The 18,565-nt window shown below is 35.9% G+C and overlaps 1 protein-coding gene across 1 annotated transcript in view; it reads right to left on the reverse strand.

Annotated features, from left to right (window-relative positions):
- PDS5A (PDS5 cohesin associated factor A) overlaps positions 1–18,565 on the reverse strand; it is a 128,456-nt gene that overhangs the window by 5,581 nt on the left and 104,310 nt on the right. The window contains exons 27-32 of the mRNA XM_018049381.1: positions 15,953–16,085; positions 15,275–15,394; positions 12,141–12,203; positions 11,061–11,206; positions 9,915–10,023; positions 5,365–5,717 (exon numbers count right to left, since the gene is read on the reverse strand). Of these exons, the coding sequence (XP_017904870.1) occupies positions 5,365–5,717; positions 9,915–10,023; positions 11,061–11,206; positions 12,141–12,203; positions 15,275–15,394; positions 15,953–16,085 (924 nt within the window). The remainder of the gene's footprint in view (positions 1–5,364; positions 5,718–9,914; positions 10,024–11,060; positions 11,207–12,140; positions 12,204–15,274; positions 15,395–15,952; positions 16,086–18,565) is intronic.

Here is an 18,565-nt window from a genome sequence, read left to right on the forward strand (position 1 = left end):
TGAGATGTCAAATCAGAAAATACAGGTAAGATGTCAAATCAATCGCAGGTAATTTTTGCAGTTAATGAAAAGTATATTTAGAAACTTATAGGAAGGTGAAAGCTAGAGTTTCCCATGAAATAAAAAATAAAATCGGCACCTTCAGAATTTTGACCAGTGTTTTCTCCTCAAGCTAAAGGACAGGACAATAGCTGAGTCACAAGGAACTTTTGTTTTAGTGTGTCTATTCCTATTACTTGGTGGTGGTGGTTGTTTAGTTGCTAAAGTGACTCTTTGTGACTCCACAAACTGCAGTACATCAGGCTTCCCTGTACTTTACCATCTCCTGAAGCTTGCTCAAACTCATGTCCATCAAGTTGGTGATGTCATCTAACCATCTCATCCTCTGTCACCCCAATTTCCTTCCTACCCTCAATCTTTTCCAGCATCAGTCTTTCCAGTGAGTTAGCTCTTCGTATCAGGTGGCCAAAGTATTGGAGCTCAGCTTCAGCATCAATCCTTCCAATGAATATTCAGGGTGGATTTCCTTTAGAATGGACTGGTTTGATCTCCTTGGTGTCCAAGGGACTCTCAAGCGTCTTCTCCAACACCACAGTTTGAAAGCATCAATTCTTCGATGATGGCTCAGCGGTCTTTATGGACCAACTCTCACATCCACACATGACTACTGGAAAAATCACAGCTTTGACTATATGGACCTTTGTTGGCATGGTGATGTCTGGTTTTTAATATAGTGTTTGTCATAGCATTTCTGCCAAGGAGAAAGTGTCTCTGAATTTTGTGGCTTCAGTCACTGCCTGCAGTGATTTTGAAGCCCAAGAAAATAAAGTCTGTCACTGTTTCCACTTTCCCTCCTCTATTTGCCATGAAGTGCTACACATGAAAACATCTCCTTTTTACATATTAAGAGGAGAAACAAGTAAGAGTGGTGAATGTTCATGGTTTAGAGGAGAAATATAACCAACTGCAGCTTTCACTATTAACACTATGCAGTGTTAACACGGGACATGACCAGGATTCAAAACCCCTGCTCTGTGTAGCACCAGCCAGGTGGCCTGGGAAAGTAACTGTTGCAGGTCTAACCTCCTTATTTCTAACATACAGTTGGTGCTTGCTTTATAAAGATGGTTGCCTTAAATAGACATTTAACAACCTTTCCCTATTACCACTATTATTTCTACCAATATACCAAAACCCCCACACATTATTCCGCCCACTATTCACTGCAGTCCTTCAATGCTCTCCTAGTGTTACGTGCTCCATTTAAGTTTGGTACTTTCAGGAACATCTGATTTCTCCCTTGGTTTTCTCCCTCTCTAAAGCTGAAATGCCAGGGCTTTTCTCTGCATGAATTCTGAAATAGGTTTAAAAGATGACTATAGTTTTTGTCTGATTTAAACTATGATTATTTTAATAAACCAGCTTCTTATGTAATAATTTTAAAAATTAACTGTACACAAACATTTTCCACTTTATGGAATAAAGTTTCACATATATAAACTACATTAGTTATAAAGTCTTTTCAAAGTATCCTCTATTAAACTAGTTTTGTACGCATGTACAGTACTCATAGAATTAAGACTAAATTTTTACCTTAATAGGACAATATAATATGAACTCCAGAGTGACAATGCCTGGTTTTAATCCTTCCTCTACTTCGCTTATTCATGTAAGCGAAGGGAACAAAAGCTGTGCGGACTCTCTATTCTTGGATTTCTTCCTCTTTATAAACTAGGGATACTGACAGTACTTACCCATGTAGCGATGTTTTAAGCACTTAATAGGATAACAAAGAGTTTAGAATTGAGCCTGACTAATAATAAGCACTGTATTAGTGTTAACTATTACCAGTCTTATGTAACAATTTTTTAAGTGCAACAAAATATGTAACATAAAACTTAAAATTGCAATCACTCTTATGTACACAGTTCAGTGTGTACTAAGTGCATTTACACTGTTGTACAATCACTGCCATTTATCTCTACTAGGCTGGTACAAAAGTAACTGTGGTTTCAGACTGTGAATTTTAAATCATTATAACTAGGTTCAAACACATCTTTATTAATCAAAATAGGAACCAACACATTTTTTCCCAACTAACACATTTTTGTCAATAAGAAGTAAGTTTGTTTATTCCTGTAACGTAAAAATTCGTGCTTCAGGATTCAGCAGACTCTTGGAAAACATTTTCTGCCTCCTGTTGGCTGTGGTAGCATTTTCCATGCAGAAAATTGTTGAGATGCTTAAAGATGTGGTAGTCAACTAGTGAGAGGTCAGGTGAATATGGTCAATAAGGCAAAACTTCACAGCCCAATCTGTTCAACTTTTTAAGTGCTGGTTTTATGATGTGTGGTTGAGAACTGTCATGGAGTAGAACTGGCCTACTAATATTGGCTGCAGGCGTTGCAGTTTTGTTGAGCACACTTCTCAGATGTAAGGGCTTTGCTAGTATTCAGAAAGTTGACCACCAGCAGCAGACCACCAGACAGTGACCATGACCTTGTTTTGTGCAAGTCTGGTTTGGGAAGTTCTTTTGGAGCTTCTTCTTGGTCCAACCATTGAGCTGGTTGTCACCAGTTGTCATAAAATCCACTTTTTGTCGCCTGTCACAATAACCTGAGAAGTGGTTCCTTGTTGTTGCACAGAATAAGAGAAGATGACATTTCAAAATGACTACTTTTGATTTGCGGTTAGCTCACGAGCCACCCACTTATTGAGCCCTTTCACCTTTCCAGTTTGCTTCAAGTGCCAAATAACCGTAGAATGGTTGATGGCAAGTTCTTCTGCAACTTCCTGTGTAGCTGCAAGAGGACCAGCTACGATGATTGCTTTCAATTAGTCATTGTCAACTTCTGATGCCCTGCCACCGTGCTCCTCATCTTCGAGGCTGCTGTCTCCTTTGCAAAACTTCTTGAACCACCATTGCACTGTACGTTCATTAGCAGTTCCTGGGCCAAGTGCACTGTTGACTTTGTGGGTTGTCTCCGCTGCTTTACGACCCATTTTGAACTTAAAATTGTTTGAATTTGCTTTTTGTCTAACATCATTTCTACAGTCTACAATAAATGTCATTAGCAAAACAAAGCAAGAAATGCACATTAAAATGGTGTAAAACATAAATACATTTAAGAATGTATATGAATATCAAAGAGCAGAGTTCAATAACACAAACCTGCAATTACTTTTGCACAACCTAATAAAGAATATTAGGATTAATATTTTAATAGAATATTTTCATCCTCCCAAACTGAAACGCTGTATCTATTAAATGCCAGCCCCCACTCTCTCCCCCTGGCAACCACCTCATTCTACCTCTATGAATCTGACTACTCTAGTATCTCATGTAAGTGGAATCATACACTGTTTGTCCTTTTGGGTCTGGCTTATTTCACTTAGCATAATGAATGTCTTTAAGGTTCACCCATATTGTAGCACGAGTCAGAGTTTCACTGCTTTATGTAGTAATACAAATAATTCTTATGTTTTTATCAGTCAGTAGACCTAAAGTGAAAGTTTCTCTGCTCTCTTCTGGAATTAATAAGCTGGGGAAGTATACTCTTTGAGGGCAAGAGTCTATCTATTTTGGATACTTATGTGTTGCCAACACCCAGCACAATGCTGGCAGTCTAATCCGTCTGTATTTGTTAGAAGAACAAATGAGAAGTTTAAAGAGCAATACTCATGTGCCTATAATGTATTTATTTCTATGCAAGAGGATACTGTGAGTAATACAGAGTTTCTGGAGTAATTAGGTTTCCAAACAAAAGTCATAATGCCAGAATTTAAGGGAAGAGTTGTAGATTAGATTCAGGAAAGAACGGAAAAGACAAAAGGAAGCTTGGCAGAAAGTTTCAGAATGTCCTTCCATGTTTTGTTAGCCATGCATTAATAGTCAATAAATCAATCAGAAGTTTCTAAGATATGTGCACAGTATCTATTCTACTGAAGTACTATGGTACTGAAGTATTATCACAAACACCTATCATCAAAGAATTTTGTATTGTGCGTAACACATTGCCCAACCGATCTACTAACTGGCATACTTAAGACTTCTAAGGTATCTTTTCACTCTTAAAAGAGATATTTTAAGATTTTTCAGAAGGCCCAAAGCCATTTAAAATCAAGAGCAGTTTCTGGCATGTAAGCCATTTTTGTTGGGTTTGTTTAATGCTTTGGGGGCATATGGTGTAACTAAAAGCAAAGCAATGGGTTTTACAATGCTCAATTTCAGAGATAAGGTTGGTTGCTACTGAAAATATTTTCAAGGTTCAAGTAAGTGCCTGGATATTTTGGTTAGATGGGAAAAGGACAGCTAGTGACAAATAAGATCAGGTGGCTCAGATGGCCTGGGTGTGATATCAGTAGTATTTTATGTGGGTGAGGAAAGGCCAGAATTCTAGAAACCCTTTAGAGAATTCTGGCTATCTCTTCCAATGAAATTTCTTCAGTTTTTGCATAACTAAAAATATATTAAGGGGTAAAACAATTAGAATTCAAAACAGTGGTTAATTACTGAGCATTTATTCTACACAAGGCATTTTGTTGAGTGCTTTCTATTTAATGATCCATTTAATTCTTACAACAATCCTTTGAAGACGGTATTATCATATTGTCTTACTGATGAAGAAAAGGAGGCCAAGGTTAAGTATGTTGTTCCAGGTCAAAGGTCTAGGTTTGAGGAGAAAATAATAAAATTTGCCCCCGATATTGGCTTTCTACTTTTAGTACATAAAACTGGAAATGAGTAGAAGAAACTCCTATTACTTAGTCAGATTTGGGCCTAGATCAGCTGCCGTTAGATGCTGAAAAGGTACTTAGAGACATTTAAAATGTAACCAATTTAATAACCCCAAACTTCAGAATTTCATAAATGTTAATTTAAAACCCAACCCAAACATGATCAAAGACGAGCAGCTGTGAGGTTATTTCTCATTGGGAAGGGTAGGGGAGAGAAGTAAGTTGTTGACTTATATTAAAGTTTACTATAACAAGTGGACTTAAAGCGCAAGATATACTTGTTCAGGTATCATGACATCTATTTACTCCATTCTGGGACTTCTGTATCAAAAAAGTAGCCGTTTATATTTAGTAAACCCCAGGCAACTATGTGAAGAAGACCAAGATAATAATATCCTTGCGAACAAATAGAAATACCAAAATACTATATCCTAATTTAGGAGATCTCTCTTCAAATTGTTGTCCTGAAGTTTATGAGCTAAAAACAAGTACCATCATAACTTACTCAGGAAAACCAGGGGGCCGTTTTCACTCCCAAATGGCTAGGTATTTGGGTGCGATGCCTGGCAACTAGGAATAAAACAAAATGTCTAAACTCAAAAGTTCAGAAAGAATGGAGTACGTTACCTTTGCAAGTCAATCTGTCTCTCTGTCGGTGCTGCCTTTTTGGCTGTGTCTTGAAGTTTGGGTGCTTTGGCATTACCTGCTTCCAGACCTCCAGGGCTCTCCTGACTGACTGCAGCTCTCTTTCTTCCCTTACTAAGAGGTTTATTTATATCATCATTTTTGGTTGCATTGCCCTGAGATTCAGATTTGGGTCGACGTCCTCTCCTGGGTTTTGAAGGGGCAGGTGGTCCTGATTCATCTGCTTTCTCATCTGTTTTTTGTTGGATATTCTCTGCACCAGCTGCTGTTACTGTTCTTTTCTTTCCTCGGTCACTGCTGATGTTGCCCTGGGCAGACTGATCAGAATTAATCTCCTAGAAGAGCAGAAAACAATTTTATGAACAGAAATTCCTTAAATATCACTGATCTGACTAGAAGCATTCTGCAAGTATTTTAGGAGTTGGGATTTCAGGGTTTCTAACTCACTGCTTACATCCCATGAGGAATGTAAATTTCTTAAGGGTAAGGACTGAACATGATACCTAACCATAGTGCGTGGCAAATATTATACTCAGTAAATATGTATTAAATGGCACTGGCAGTTACAAGAGAAAACCTACTCAGCTGTTCTTTCATACTCATTTTAAATAAAAACGTCCTTTTTATTGCTAGTATGTTCTTAATGTTACCACTTTTCAAAAGCAGGGAGGATGTTTTCATAATTCAATGTTATTTTCTTTCTCTATGATGCATCTAACCATAATCATCTTCCTAGTTCTGTAACAGAAAGTTCTTTAATATCTCACTTCACTCATTCATTCAAACTTTTGTCTCTTCTTATTGAATCGGTCATTAACCTATTTTTTTCTGAACATTCTCTTTTTTTTTTTTTCCTCTTTCTAGTTTGGCATACATATTGTCATCTAAAATGTTTAAGCTAATAAAATTCGATTTTAGTTTAACAGACATAATGGACATTAGGAGGAATAATAGTTTTCAGGATGAAAATGACCTTTATACGAATGAAATTTAGGAATCAACTGTAATAATTTGAATTGATTCAAGGGAAACAAAGGACCACTATCATCATTCAAAAAATTAAGACTATATCTTTTCAGTTAATTAACTTTCATTTCCCCTCAAAATGTTTTCAGAATGACCGGGAAATACATATAAATCTTTCATGTTTCAAGATAATTTACTTAAATGAAAACTCATGAAAATAGTATCTTAAGTTAGAAAATCCAAAAAAATCAGTGTTTCATGTTGAGGATTAAAACATTAAAGTTTATCTTAAGAGAACAGATAATACATGAAGGAAAAAGAGTAAGGTGGTCCACACAGGGTAAACTGTTAAACAGTATACAATGGATTAGAGCAGAGATATGCAAAGTCACCTGGTGAAAGATAGTGATTCCTGGGCAAAATAAAAAGGCCAATAAAGATGACTAAGTTTGGTTAAACCTGAAGCAGACACCATTCACTCAACTTAGTGTCTATTACATGTAGTGGCTGCTGTGCATAGACTGGGGAACAAAACTGATACTGTGCTGGTCCTCAGTAGATGAGCATAATAGATGATTAATCTTTTTTAAAGAGTAAACAAACATTTAAGTACAGATTACCCTAAGTGCTAAAGAGATTAAAGGGCATTCAGGAAAAAAATAAATAAATAAAAGGAAAACATCAATTTGATTATTCTGGGGAATAACAGTATCAGAGCAAGGCTTACCATGTGGAAAGTAAGGTGTTCTAGACAGATGCAAGAGGCAACAGGAAACACACAAAGAAGGAAAGAGCTTGGAAGATTTAAGTAACTTGAAGTGATGTGAGACTGGTATTAAGGCAGGAGAAGCAAGCATGGGCCAGATCATGAATACTTTATGGGACCTTTAAGAAATCTGATTTTATTTTAAGTGCTAATAAAAGTTGTTGTATAGTTGCTAAGTTGTGTCCTACTCTTTCGTGACCCCATGGACTGTAGCCCACCAGGGTCCTCTGTCCATAATAAAAGTCACTGATGGACTTTAAGCAGAGGGCAAACATAATCCAAATTATATTTTTAAAAAGATCACACTGGGTGCTATATTTGGTGAATAGATCAGAAGGGAGCAAGAGTGTTAACAAGAAGGTATAACTACTACAGCATCAGAAGTTGAGTTACTGAGTTCCCTGGTGGCCTAGGGTTAATCTCTAGTTAGTGAAGTTCCCACAAGCTGTGCAGCATGGCCGGAAAAAAAAAGAACAGAGATAATTTTAAAAAGGGCAAATACGAACAAGCAATTCACATAAGATACATCCAAATGGTCAACAAAAATAAATATAAAATTAAAACAATAGTGGGGTATTAGTTTTGATACTCTAAACGGAAAAAGATTCAAAAGAACTATAAAACCTGCTGATGGTGGATATGTAGAGAAAAAAGTACCCGCTTAGTAGAAATGTCAGGTGTTCTAACTTTCTGAGAAAACAATATAGAAACATCTAAAATCTCTAGTATTTTACTACTTGACCCAGCAATCCCACTGCTAGAACTCAGCCCCTAGAAAAAAAATCACCAGTAAGTTTAATCCAACATTGTTTGCACTGACAAAGAAGGGGGAAAGGATTTATGTGTATACATGTAAGAAAATGATAACTCTGGAGAGAAAAAATTGAACACACAAGACAAGGCTGCTTAATAGGGAAAAAAAGACTGTATTAAAAGTCATGTACATGATCATATTTACATATTTATGAACATTATGTGTATGTGCATATGTATAACAAACTCATGCAAAAACCAAATGAAGAGGCATGAAGGCATAGTCATGCCTACAGTCAGCTACAGGCATGAAGAAAAAGACTCTAAAGGGCAACACTGGCAGTACTGCTTGCCTGCATCCATGGAATGTTAGTATCTTACTTTTTCTAACCACCTCCCTTATTCATTCTTCATATTACAATTTGATTTCTCTCACAGAGTGAATAATAGAAAATATTCTGATCTGTAAACATGCATATCCAATTTGTTGGATAGTTTTTATTTATATAATTAACTGGTTTACACATCAACCTCTTTGAGAAACTGGTTAGCAAGAAACACTCCCTTAGATCATATCTTCTTTTAATATACTAGCAACACAGTGTTTTGAGCCTGTAAGACTGAGGACCAGATCCTGGAAAGAAATGATCATATCAATTTATGGGAGATCTGACTGGGAAGCTATCAGGCTTTTGCCAAAACATGACATGTCTCTTTAGGCAACACTGAACTGTTAAAACATTCTTTGGAAGTATGAAAAACTTAAAACAGGGTTTGGAACAAAACAATATAATATTTCAGGTCAAAGTCACATTTTGGCCCCTCAAAAATTAGAATTTAAGTATCCAATTTATCTTTTATACAATTTTATTGCAGAGGTTGGGAAGGTTATAGATAGCTGTTTGTACTAGGTAAACATTTGCATCCCTGTACTACCTCTTAATACACACGACAAGCATGTTTAACTAAGTATCTGTAACAATATGCATTTCTGAATCGAAGCATATTTATGCTGAATATTTAATTCTATAAAAAGATCCCACAATACCTAAATCTATTGGCTTCTGAATTCTAAGACATTTGAGAGGTTCCCTGAATCTACTGACATAGTGAAGTTCAGCTAGCAAAGAGCATGAGTATGGACAGTGAGAGACTGACCAAAAAATGAACCTTTTATCAGGGACTTCCCTGGCGGTCCAGTGGTTAAAACCCCACCTTCTACTGCAGGGGATGCAGGTTCAATCCCCGGTCAGGGAACCAAGATCCAACATACAGCAGGGTGACTAAGCTTGCATGCCTCAACTAAGACTCAATGTAGCCAAATAAATAAATATATACATGAAAAATAAGAACCCCTATCTGTTCAGTTTGAGTTCAGACGAGTTTTGATAGGAAAAGTTCAGCTACTGTGGAATGACTGTGTAGTCCTATATTTTATGTACCTGAGGGTAATTCCTAAAACATCTTATAAATACCATAAATATATGGTGTGTAAAAAAAGTATGTCAAAAATATGATTCTACAGAAAAAAAAAAAATTACTATTCTTATACTATTCCAACTCAGGAACGTTATCCTCCTACCACTGTTACATTCCTTTCTATCCTGCTGAAAAATTAAGAATATTGGGAGCTACAGATAAAAGATCCACCATCAAAAAAAGAATGCAGCTGTTAAATAGATAAAAACTCAAACATTAAGGCTAGCTCATAAGTTCAATTTAAACAAACAAGAAGTGTTGATCTCTGGCAGGAGTCAATGAAGTATTGAAAACAAGATCTCAAAACCCCTCAGTTCCTATTCTTTCAAGGTACTGGGAAAAGTAGTGTGGTAGAAAGACACCATTATGGGTGACCACACAAGCTCTGGTTAAATGAAGAAAGTGAACACAGAATCATTTCTGGAGAGAGAAAGCACAGTAAGCACCTGTATACACACATGTATAGTATGTAGTATACATTAATGTACTGACCGTGGGCTTTTCACTCCTATTATGAAACTGTAGTAAGAATCTCCATGGGAGAAACTCATTAAATTGAAAAATTTACCTTATTCTTTACTGGGTCAATATTCTTTACTGGTGTGACAGAAATAATTCTTACAGGGTTCTCCTCGTTTTCACTAACACCAGTTTCTGCTGCCTCTGAACTCTGTTCCCTGTTGAAGAGAAACACACCAAAACTTCTTTATTTGACCACATGAATACAAAGGTTACTCTCTCACTATACCAGTAAGAAAACAGGAGGCTTAGACTGGCTTAGAAGGCTGGCCAAGTTAGCAAGACTCATATCTGTGGCTACAGCCTATTGCCCTATTATACCAAGTTACTGATTTCCATTTAACCTTACTCATGTAAGAAGGAAATGACTGCCTAAAATCACCTGATAGATTAGTTGTCAAGAAACAAACAACGTAAGTATTCTATAAGCCTATCTGCTGGGGGTGGAAAACGCTAAAACCACGCGCAAAAGTACAGCAGATTAAGACTATCACTTTCTTCAGCCTGTGCCCTTAATTAGCTCTAAGAGAGGGGGCTGCTAGAAAGGGCCATGGGAAAGGTGTTTGACGCCCACCATCCATGTAAACCACGGATGTCCCACGTTAATAGTTTTATATCTTTGGATCCTACTGCTAAAAATGTGTTTAAAACACTACCAGTTGAATTTATTCTTAAAATATCATGAATCAGAATAAAATCTTTAAAAGCCTCATTATTCAGTGTTTTTAAGAGTAGGGTCAGGTGGAAATCTTTATGCAGTAGCTAAGACAGTAAACACCTGACATGTTAAACATGGAATCTTTAATAATAAGTGGAAAATGTTATTAACAATGTTATGTTTATTCATGTTATACTAAATCTCTTGAGTTAAAAAGCATATAAATTTGTTTAAAGAGTTATATTTTCAGTTTTCCTAAGTGTTAAATTTGCACATATACACACACACTTCCAAATAAATTAGTTTTACTACAAATTCTTTTTTTTTAACTTTTTTATACATTCAGAATGCTAAATGGTTTCCCAGTGTGTCGTACACACTCAATCACCATCATTAGTTTTACTAAAATTCAGCACTATGTTTTTTACTAAGATGCTCCCTAAAGTCCATTTTTGTGATGTGCTTTTAAGAAAAGGAACTGAAAGATGCATCAAGTAGTGAGTGATCATAACAAGAACAACTGAAGAAAAAAATTGCCTTGGTCGATTTCCGGTGGAAGGGTTCAGCTCTGAATTTACATTAATATTGCTTCCGGTCTCAGCTCCAGTGCTTCTAACATATGGTTTCCTTCCCGTTGCTGACAAAGGCTTGTTTACAGCACCTAGTACTCCAGCAGGTTTTGGCTAGAAATTACATATACGCATGTTATTTTATACCTCACTAAAAGGAATACATATAAATTTATACACATGTAAGGGATTATTGTTTTGCTTAAGCCCAGGAATTGTTGTTAAAACAGTTGTTACTGGCAAGTTAAATCCTCAATTTATTAGAAATGATAATTCTGTAATACTGTGTCTGAACATAATTTGAAGTCAGAAGTATTATTCTTTTAAAAATAACTATGCAGAAAAAAACCTATGCAATAATTATTCTTTATTGTTCAATTAAAATAAAAACTGCCCCTAAAATACAGTGGAATGCATAACGAGTAAGGCATAGTAAAATGCCTTACAGATAATCACTATTGAGTGTACATAGTTTTAACAGTTTAGATACTTTATCAAATACTAAATTTCCTTTTTCCTTTTGCTCTTTTAGATGTCATATTACCTTTATAGGATATAAACTAACTTTTTAATACTTTAAAATTATTTCTTTTCTTTTTCTTAAGTTAAGTCGCTCAGTCGTGTCAGATTCTTTGCGATCCCATGGACTGTAGCCCACACAGGCTCCTCCATCCATGGGATTCTCCAGGCAAGAATACTGGAGTGGGTTGCCATTTCCTTCTCCAGAGGATCTTCCTGACCCAGGGATTGAACCCAGGTCTCCCGCATTAGAGGCAGATGCTTTAACCTCTTTATTATATGATTTTTCAGGGAAATTTGTGTTGTGAATTCTAAATAACTTGAACCCTATCCGTACTGATGAGGACACATGGTTTTAACTAAAAAATGGTTCACGGCAGAAAAAAGTCCAAGAGAACAAATGCTTTAGATGCTACAATCCACAACATGATTTCTAAGAATCAGGAACTATAAAATTTGAGGGACGTTTAAAGGTTAGCAGTAATATGCACAGGAGATAAAGATCCCCCCATTATCTAGTATATAATACCTTTCCTGTTAACAGAAGTACTCTTGTCTCTTCTGAAATATAACTCTTGTCATTACAGAAGTCCTATCAAAAAAAAAAGTGAACATGCATATTTTTATTGTTCATAAAAGACTTTTCAGACATTATGCCTTACAGTAACAGGTTCATTTATGCTACGAAACCTATCAAATCATCAAAGCTATTTCATGAACCATACTATAAGTTTAGTTTTAAAATTAAATCAATTGACACACAGACTTAGTCAAATTTAGAGATAAATTACGCAAATTACTTTGTTTTTGTCCGTGCCACATGGCTTGTAGGATCTTGGTTCCCTGACCAGTGACTGAATCCAGGATATCGGCAGTGAAAGTACGGAATCCTAACCACTGGATCACCAAGGAATTCCCTTAAATCACATTTTAAAAAATACATACTTCTTCTATTACAGTTTCCAGTTTACTCAATGAACTGTGTTCACCTACGCTCTATTATAAAATTTACCTCTTTTTTTGGCTGTGTCACACATGTGGGATCTTTCCCATCAGGGGTTGAACACAGGCCCCCTGCAATGGACGTGTAGACTCTAACCACTACACTACCAGGGAATTTACTTCTGTGCTCCCAAAGCACCCAAAATGGTACAATGCATCAGGCACTTAATATTCACTAAAAGAACTCCACATAGGATCTCAAGAAAACTGTTTTTGTTTGGTTGCTAAGTTGCGTCTGACTCTTTTGCAAATCCACGGACAGTAGCTCCCCCACGCTCCTCTGCATATAGGACTTCCCAGGCAAAAATACTGGAGTGGATTGCCATTTCCTTCTCCAGGGGGTCTTCCTAGTCCAAGGATCAAACTCCTTTCTCCTGCATTGGCAGTGGATTCTTTACCACTGAGCCAGCAGGGAACCCTCAAGAATATTATCCTTACTGAAACAAAAAAATCTTTTACTTTAATTAAAAATATTTTGTTTCTTAGAACCATACGTAGACTGTGCAAATCATAAAGGTAAATACACCATCAAAATCTAATAAAGTTAATCATAATGTTCTTGGGCAGCAGCAATATTAACTAGTTAATAAATGAATTTAAGCCAAACATGGACACTGATGATACTTTCTTAAAAGTTATATGTATACGAAACTTAAAGAGTTCACAATCTGATCATGTGGTGCCTCTCTCTGTTAATTACCCTGGGAATAGCACGAATAAACCACAAGAAGTTACAGAAGCAAAATGATCTATTAGCATCCGGATGTTCATCATTTCTAAGTAATCACCTTAAAAATTATTTTTTCTTTTACTAAGTCGACCTTCACACTAGTGTCACAGAAAAGAACAAAATGGCTTAAATGTGCCTATGAAGAAATCACACTTTCGATATGCACTCTAGGCAAGCCCTTTCTTCCTCACAAAGGCTTTTATGCAGCCAAAATAAATGTTACATCAAGATATACTATAATATCACTAAACTCATGATCTTAATACCCTAATTTTCTTGTGTTTGAACTTACACCATATTAAAAGCAGTATATTAGAAAAGGAAATGAAGAAAGATGCTCATTGAAAATGGAAACTCTAAAGTATTATTATGAAGGCTAAAAACATTCTAAGCTTCATATCAAAACAAAATCAATTAGAATAAGATATAGTAACAAACAGCAACTTAAATTCTTGATGACAGGACTACTACTGTATGTAAATTCTATATAGGTACTATTCTAGTCATAATAGCCCTGGGTCAGCAATAAAGTAAATTTAAATTCAAGAGCTCATGTAGGAGTATTTATAAAGACCAGTAAATTCAATTAGAAGGCAAGTAACTTTGCAATCTTTATTATTCCTATTAAAACCAGGCATAAATTCTGAGTACTAGATTAAAGAAAACTGGATACAAATTTTTGTTGAAATTTTTAAATGCCATATTTTTTCCATTAAAAATATTAATTTTCTTTTAAAAAACAAACAACAGGAAAGTTAAAACTTCAAAATATCACCTTAAAGTGGATAATAAATAAAATGCAATCTGTTAAAAAAAAATGTCTTAAAATCCAAATTAGCTGGAAAAATTTAAAGAGCTATTAGTTCACTGAAAAATTTACTTACATGGAAAACTTCATTTGTTGCTAGCAGAATAAATGTACTATGTACTATTAATAATATAATTATTACTGTTCAGTCGCTAAGTAAGGTCCTACTCTTTTGCAGCCCCATGGACTGCCTGCTAGGCTCCTCTGTGCATGGGATTTCCCAGGCAAGAATATCGAACTGGGTTGCTATTTCCTTCTCCAGGAGGGCTTCCCAACGCAGGGATAGAACCCACGTCTCCTGCATTGGCAGGTGGATTCGTTACCACTGAGCCACCTGGGAAGCCCCATTATTAACGATACCACTTACTAACGCTTCATTTTGACTAACTTCTATAGACCTAGGCATATTAATAACAGATAACAGGTATTATCATCATTTGCATTTTAGAGATGAAGAAAATGAAGCTTAGAAGAGTTAACTTGAGTGTGTGTTCAGTGGTTTAGCTGTGTCTGACTCTCTGTGACCCCACAGACTGTAGCCAGGCTCCTCTGTCCATGGGATTTTCCCAGCAAGAATACTGGAGTGGGTTGCCATTTCCTCCTGCAGGGGATCTTCCTGACCCAGGCATCAAACCCGTATTTCCTGCATCGCAGGCAGATCCTTTACCACTGAGCCACTGGTGAAGCCTGTTAACTTCAAATCCAGGTCTGTCAATTGCCAAGACCAATTCCATTCATACTGACACTTTATTTCATATATAGATGTATATAATTTACACTCTACCAAACATTTTTATTTCTTGTCTGAAAAAATACTAACAGTGTTTTAATAGGATGAGATGAAAACAATTTAAGAAATTTGAAAATTCCTCTTACATATTAGAAATATCCAGAAGGAATAGCTCACATAGGAACACCACCACCAAGCTTGATTTGTATTCTCTACTCTGTAAGGTGAGAATGATATTTTTCAGGCTTTGGAAGACAGTCTCCCCTTTCTTGATAAACTCACAGAGGTATATATTTTTTACTTTGTAGTCAAGACAGTCTAGTATTTGCCACCAGGATGACAGTAACAAATTTAAGTGAGTTCAGTTTGGTAGAAAAATGAGAAGAAAGTTACCTTTTCAGGTTGTGTAAAAAATTTCACTGGCAGGACTGGATCCTTTGGTGACTCTGCATTGCACAAAGCACTTTTACTATTTATCACGCACAGGGCCACATCACACACTGTATAAAGTTTCTAGGGAGGAAACAAATCACGTAACTTTCAGGAGTGCAAAACAAGCACAGGTACCAATTCTACCCAATATGTAACATGGAATTGACACAGTAATATGGGGCTATTGTTTACTCCTTGAACACTCTGCATGTTGTCTCTGGCACTTCTTCTGATGTAGACTCCTAGTAACAAGGACAAAAAAGTCCCCTTCGTTTTACTTTAACATGAATGCCAAGTATGCATTAAAAACAACAAACCAAACCAAAGGAAACATACAAGAAGACTACAGGTCTGTAACACTTACTTACTAGTTCTTAAGACAGCACAGTTATAAATCTCACTAGTTCTTATCCCCATGCTCTGTACATATTTTAATATCTTTTTCAGAGTAATAAACATTCTTCAAAAATAGACTTCAATGTAATGAAAGAAAAAAAGTACATATATTTATAAACTATAAGTATGTATTTTAATAAACATTCTCTAATCTATTATACAATAGGAAAAACAAGTGGGACAGGGTCACATTGCTTTTTCCCTGTAATTTCTTAATAGTCACTGGCCTAATATATATCTTACTTCATTTGTCTTGGATTCATCTGGAGACTGGGCATCTTTTGTTAGCTTGATATTCTCTGCCATCTTTTTCATAAAGGCATGGCTATTATTTTCATTTTTTGTCATTAAAACTTCAAGCATGAACCAGAGGCACCTAAATGAAACATATTCACTTAGTAAAGAGACTAATCGCAGGTTCTTTTGCTGAGTGGATTAAATAATTTACTGGGAAGTTCTGTTGTTCGAGTATACAAAGAGTAAAACGCTAATGATTAATAAAATATTCAATTAAAATAGGATATAACATCACAAATAACAAACATGAACATATAGCTTAATATGAGAAAGCCTCATAGTTTCATGAGGCATACACATGAAGAGTCATTCTATAGGTATTTAATAAACATTTAGATAATATACTGTGTATTAATATCTAGCAATCATGAGCAAACCAGCATACAGCATAGTCTTGCCATTTTGACCATTTGTAAGCTATTTATCCTGTGATCTAGGGCTCGTATGTAATTCTACTGTGACGTAACTCTGAATTTCATGTGTTATGAGACTGGTGTGCATATAACCAGTAATTCAGCGAAACAGTTACATTTCAAGTCATTTTTCTGTTTTCCGCTTGTTATAGTTATTTAATTCATAAAGTGTCTGGTGACACCTGAATTTCTAAGTAAAAGTGAATCCCAAATTGGGATGAAGATTAGAATCATCTGAGGAACTTACATTGCCAAATCTAGAATCAAAATCTGTTATTAAGTTCCCATGATGATTTTTTAGGCAACCACCATGGACTTACTGTTTCACTCCATCGAGAGGAGAAAAAAAATCACTTGAAGATAATCTGTGTGTACTTCTTTGCCTATAGTGTGTATATATATATATATATATGTTTTAAGGGACTACTGTAAAGGAAAATTTAGCACTAGGTTAATGGAGTTTGCTTTTAGTAGACCTGTCTTGCAATAAATATTAAACTCAGTCCTTCAGGCAGAAATGAAAGAACACTAAACAGTCACTTGAAACCGTAAGAAATAAAAAAACCCACTGGTAAAGGTAACATAGCTAAAACATAAGGCCAGCATTACTGAGCTTCTGATCTGTAACTCCTTTTTAAATATATGATTTAAAAAGCAAATGCAGGGAATTCCCTGGTGGCTCAATGGTAAAGAATCTGCCTGTCAATGAAGGAGACAAGGGTTTGATTCCTGATCCAGGAAGATCCTATATGCTGCAGAGCAACTAAGTCCTTGTGTCCCAGTTGTTGAGCCTGTGTGCCAGAGCCCAGGAACCACAACTACTGAGCCCATGTGCTGCGACTACTGAAGCCCATGGCCTCAGAGCCTGTGCTCCGCAAAGAGAAGGCACCGCCGTAAGAAACCTGAGCACTGCAATCAGAGAGCAGACCCCACTCTCTACAACTAGAGAAAAGCCTGCCAGCAACAAAGACCCAGCACAGCCAAAAATAAGGAAATAAACCACATGCATGAAAATAATCACATATATGTGAAAGGAAACAACATATAAAAATATAATTTGTATCAATTACAATATAAAGGGAATGAAATAGAGATGTATAAGAGCAGAGAAGGACGTGGCAACCCACTCCAGTACTCTTGCCCAGAAAATCCGATGGATGGAGGAGCCTGGTATGCTATAGTCCATGGGGTTGCAAAGACTTGGACACAATGGAGCAATTTCACATTTCACAAGAGCGGAGTATCTCTACACTAGTGAAACTAAGTTGCTATTATTGAAAATAGGTTGTTACAACTTTAAGATGTTAAGAGTAATTATTAAGAAAATAACTAAAAAATATATCCAAAAGAATAAAAAAAAGTTCCCTACAAAAAAACAACTACAGCTGACCCTTGAATAACACAGGAGTTAAGGGTGCTGACCCTTCACACAGTAATTTGCATTTAACTTAGTCTTGGCCCACTGTATAATTGGTTCCTCTGTATATGAAGTTTGTCTGTATCTGTGGGTCCACCAGCTGTGGATCTTGAAGCACTATAGCATTTATTATTGAAAAAAATCTGCATGTAAGTGAACCTGCACAGTTCAAACCTATTCATACTGTAAAGTTCAACTGTAAATACAAAAATGAGAGGCAGTAATGGAGCAATTAAATAACAAAAAATATATAAGACACAGAAAAAACTAATAGTTATGTGGCAGAAGTAACTTCTTCCTTATCAGTAATTACGTTAAATGAAAATAGATTAAATCTCCCAATTAAAAAGCAGAGAAGCAGAGTAGATTAAGGGAGAAAAAAGATCCATATATATCTTGTCTACAAGAGACTCATTTCAGATACAAAAACACAAAGTAACTGAAAGTTACAGGATGGGGAGAAAATACATTTCATACAAACAGTAACCAAAAGAGAGCTGGTAGCTATTTTATAATTAGACAAACTGGACTGCAAAAGACAGAGAAGGACTGTATTGAAGAGGATATGACTATTATAAACACAAACCTTACAACAGAGCCCCAAAACCTATGAAGCAAAAGTTGACAGAAGTAAAGGGAGAAACACATATTCCACAATAAGATTTCAATACCTTATTTTAAATAATGGATTGAAAAAACAGAGGAGATCAAAGAGAAAATAGAGAACTT

This window comes from Capra hircus, chromosome 6 (assembly GCF_001704415.2).
Source record: "Capra hircus breed San Clemente chromosome 6, ASM170441v1, whole genome shotgun sequence".
Taxonomy (NCBI): Eukaryota; Metazoa; Chordata; class Mammalia; order Artiodactyla; family Bovidae; genus Capra; species Capra hircus.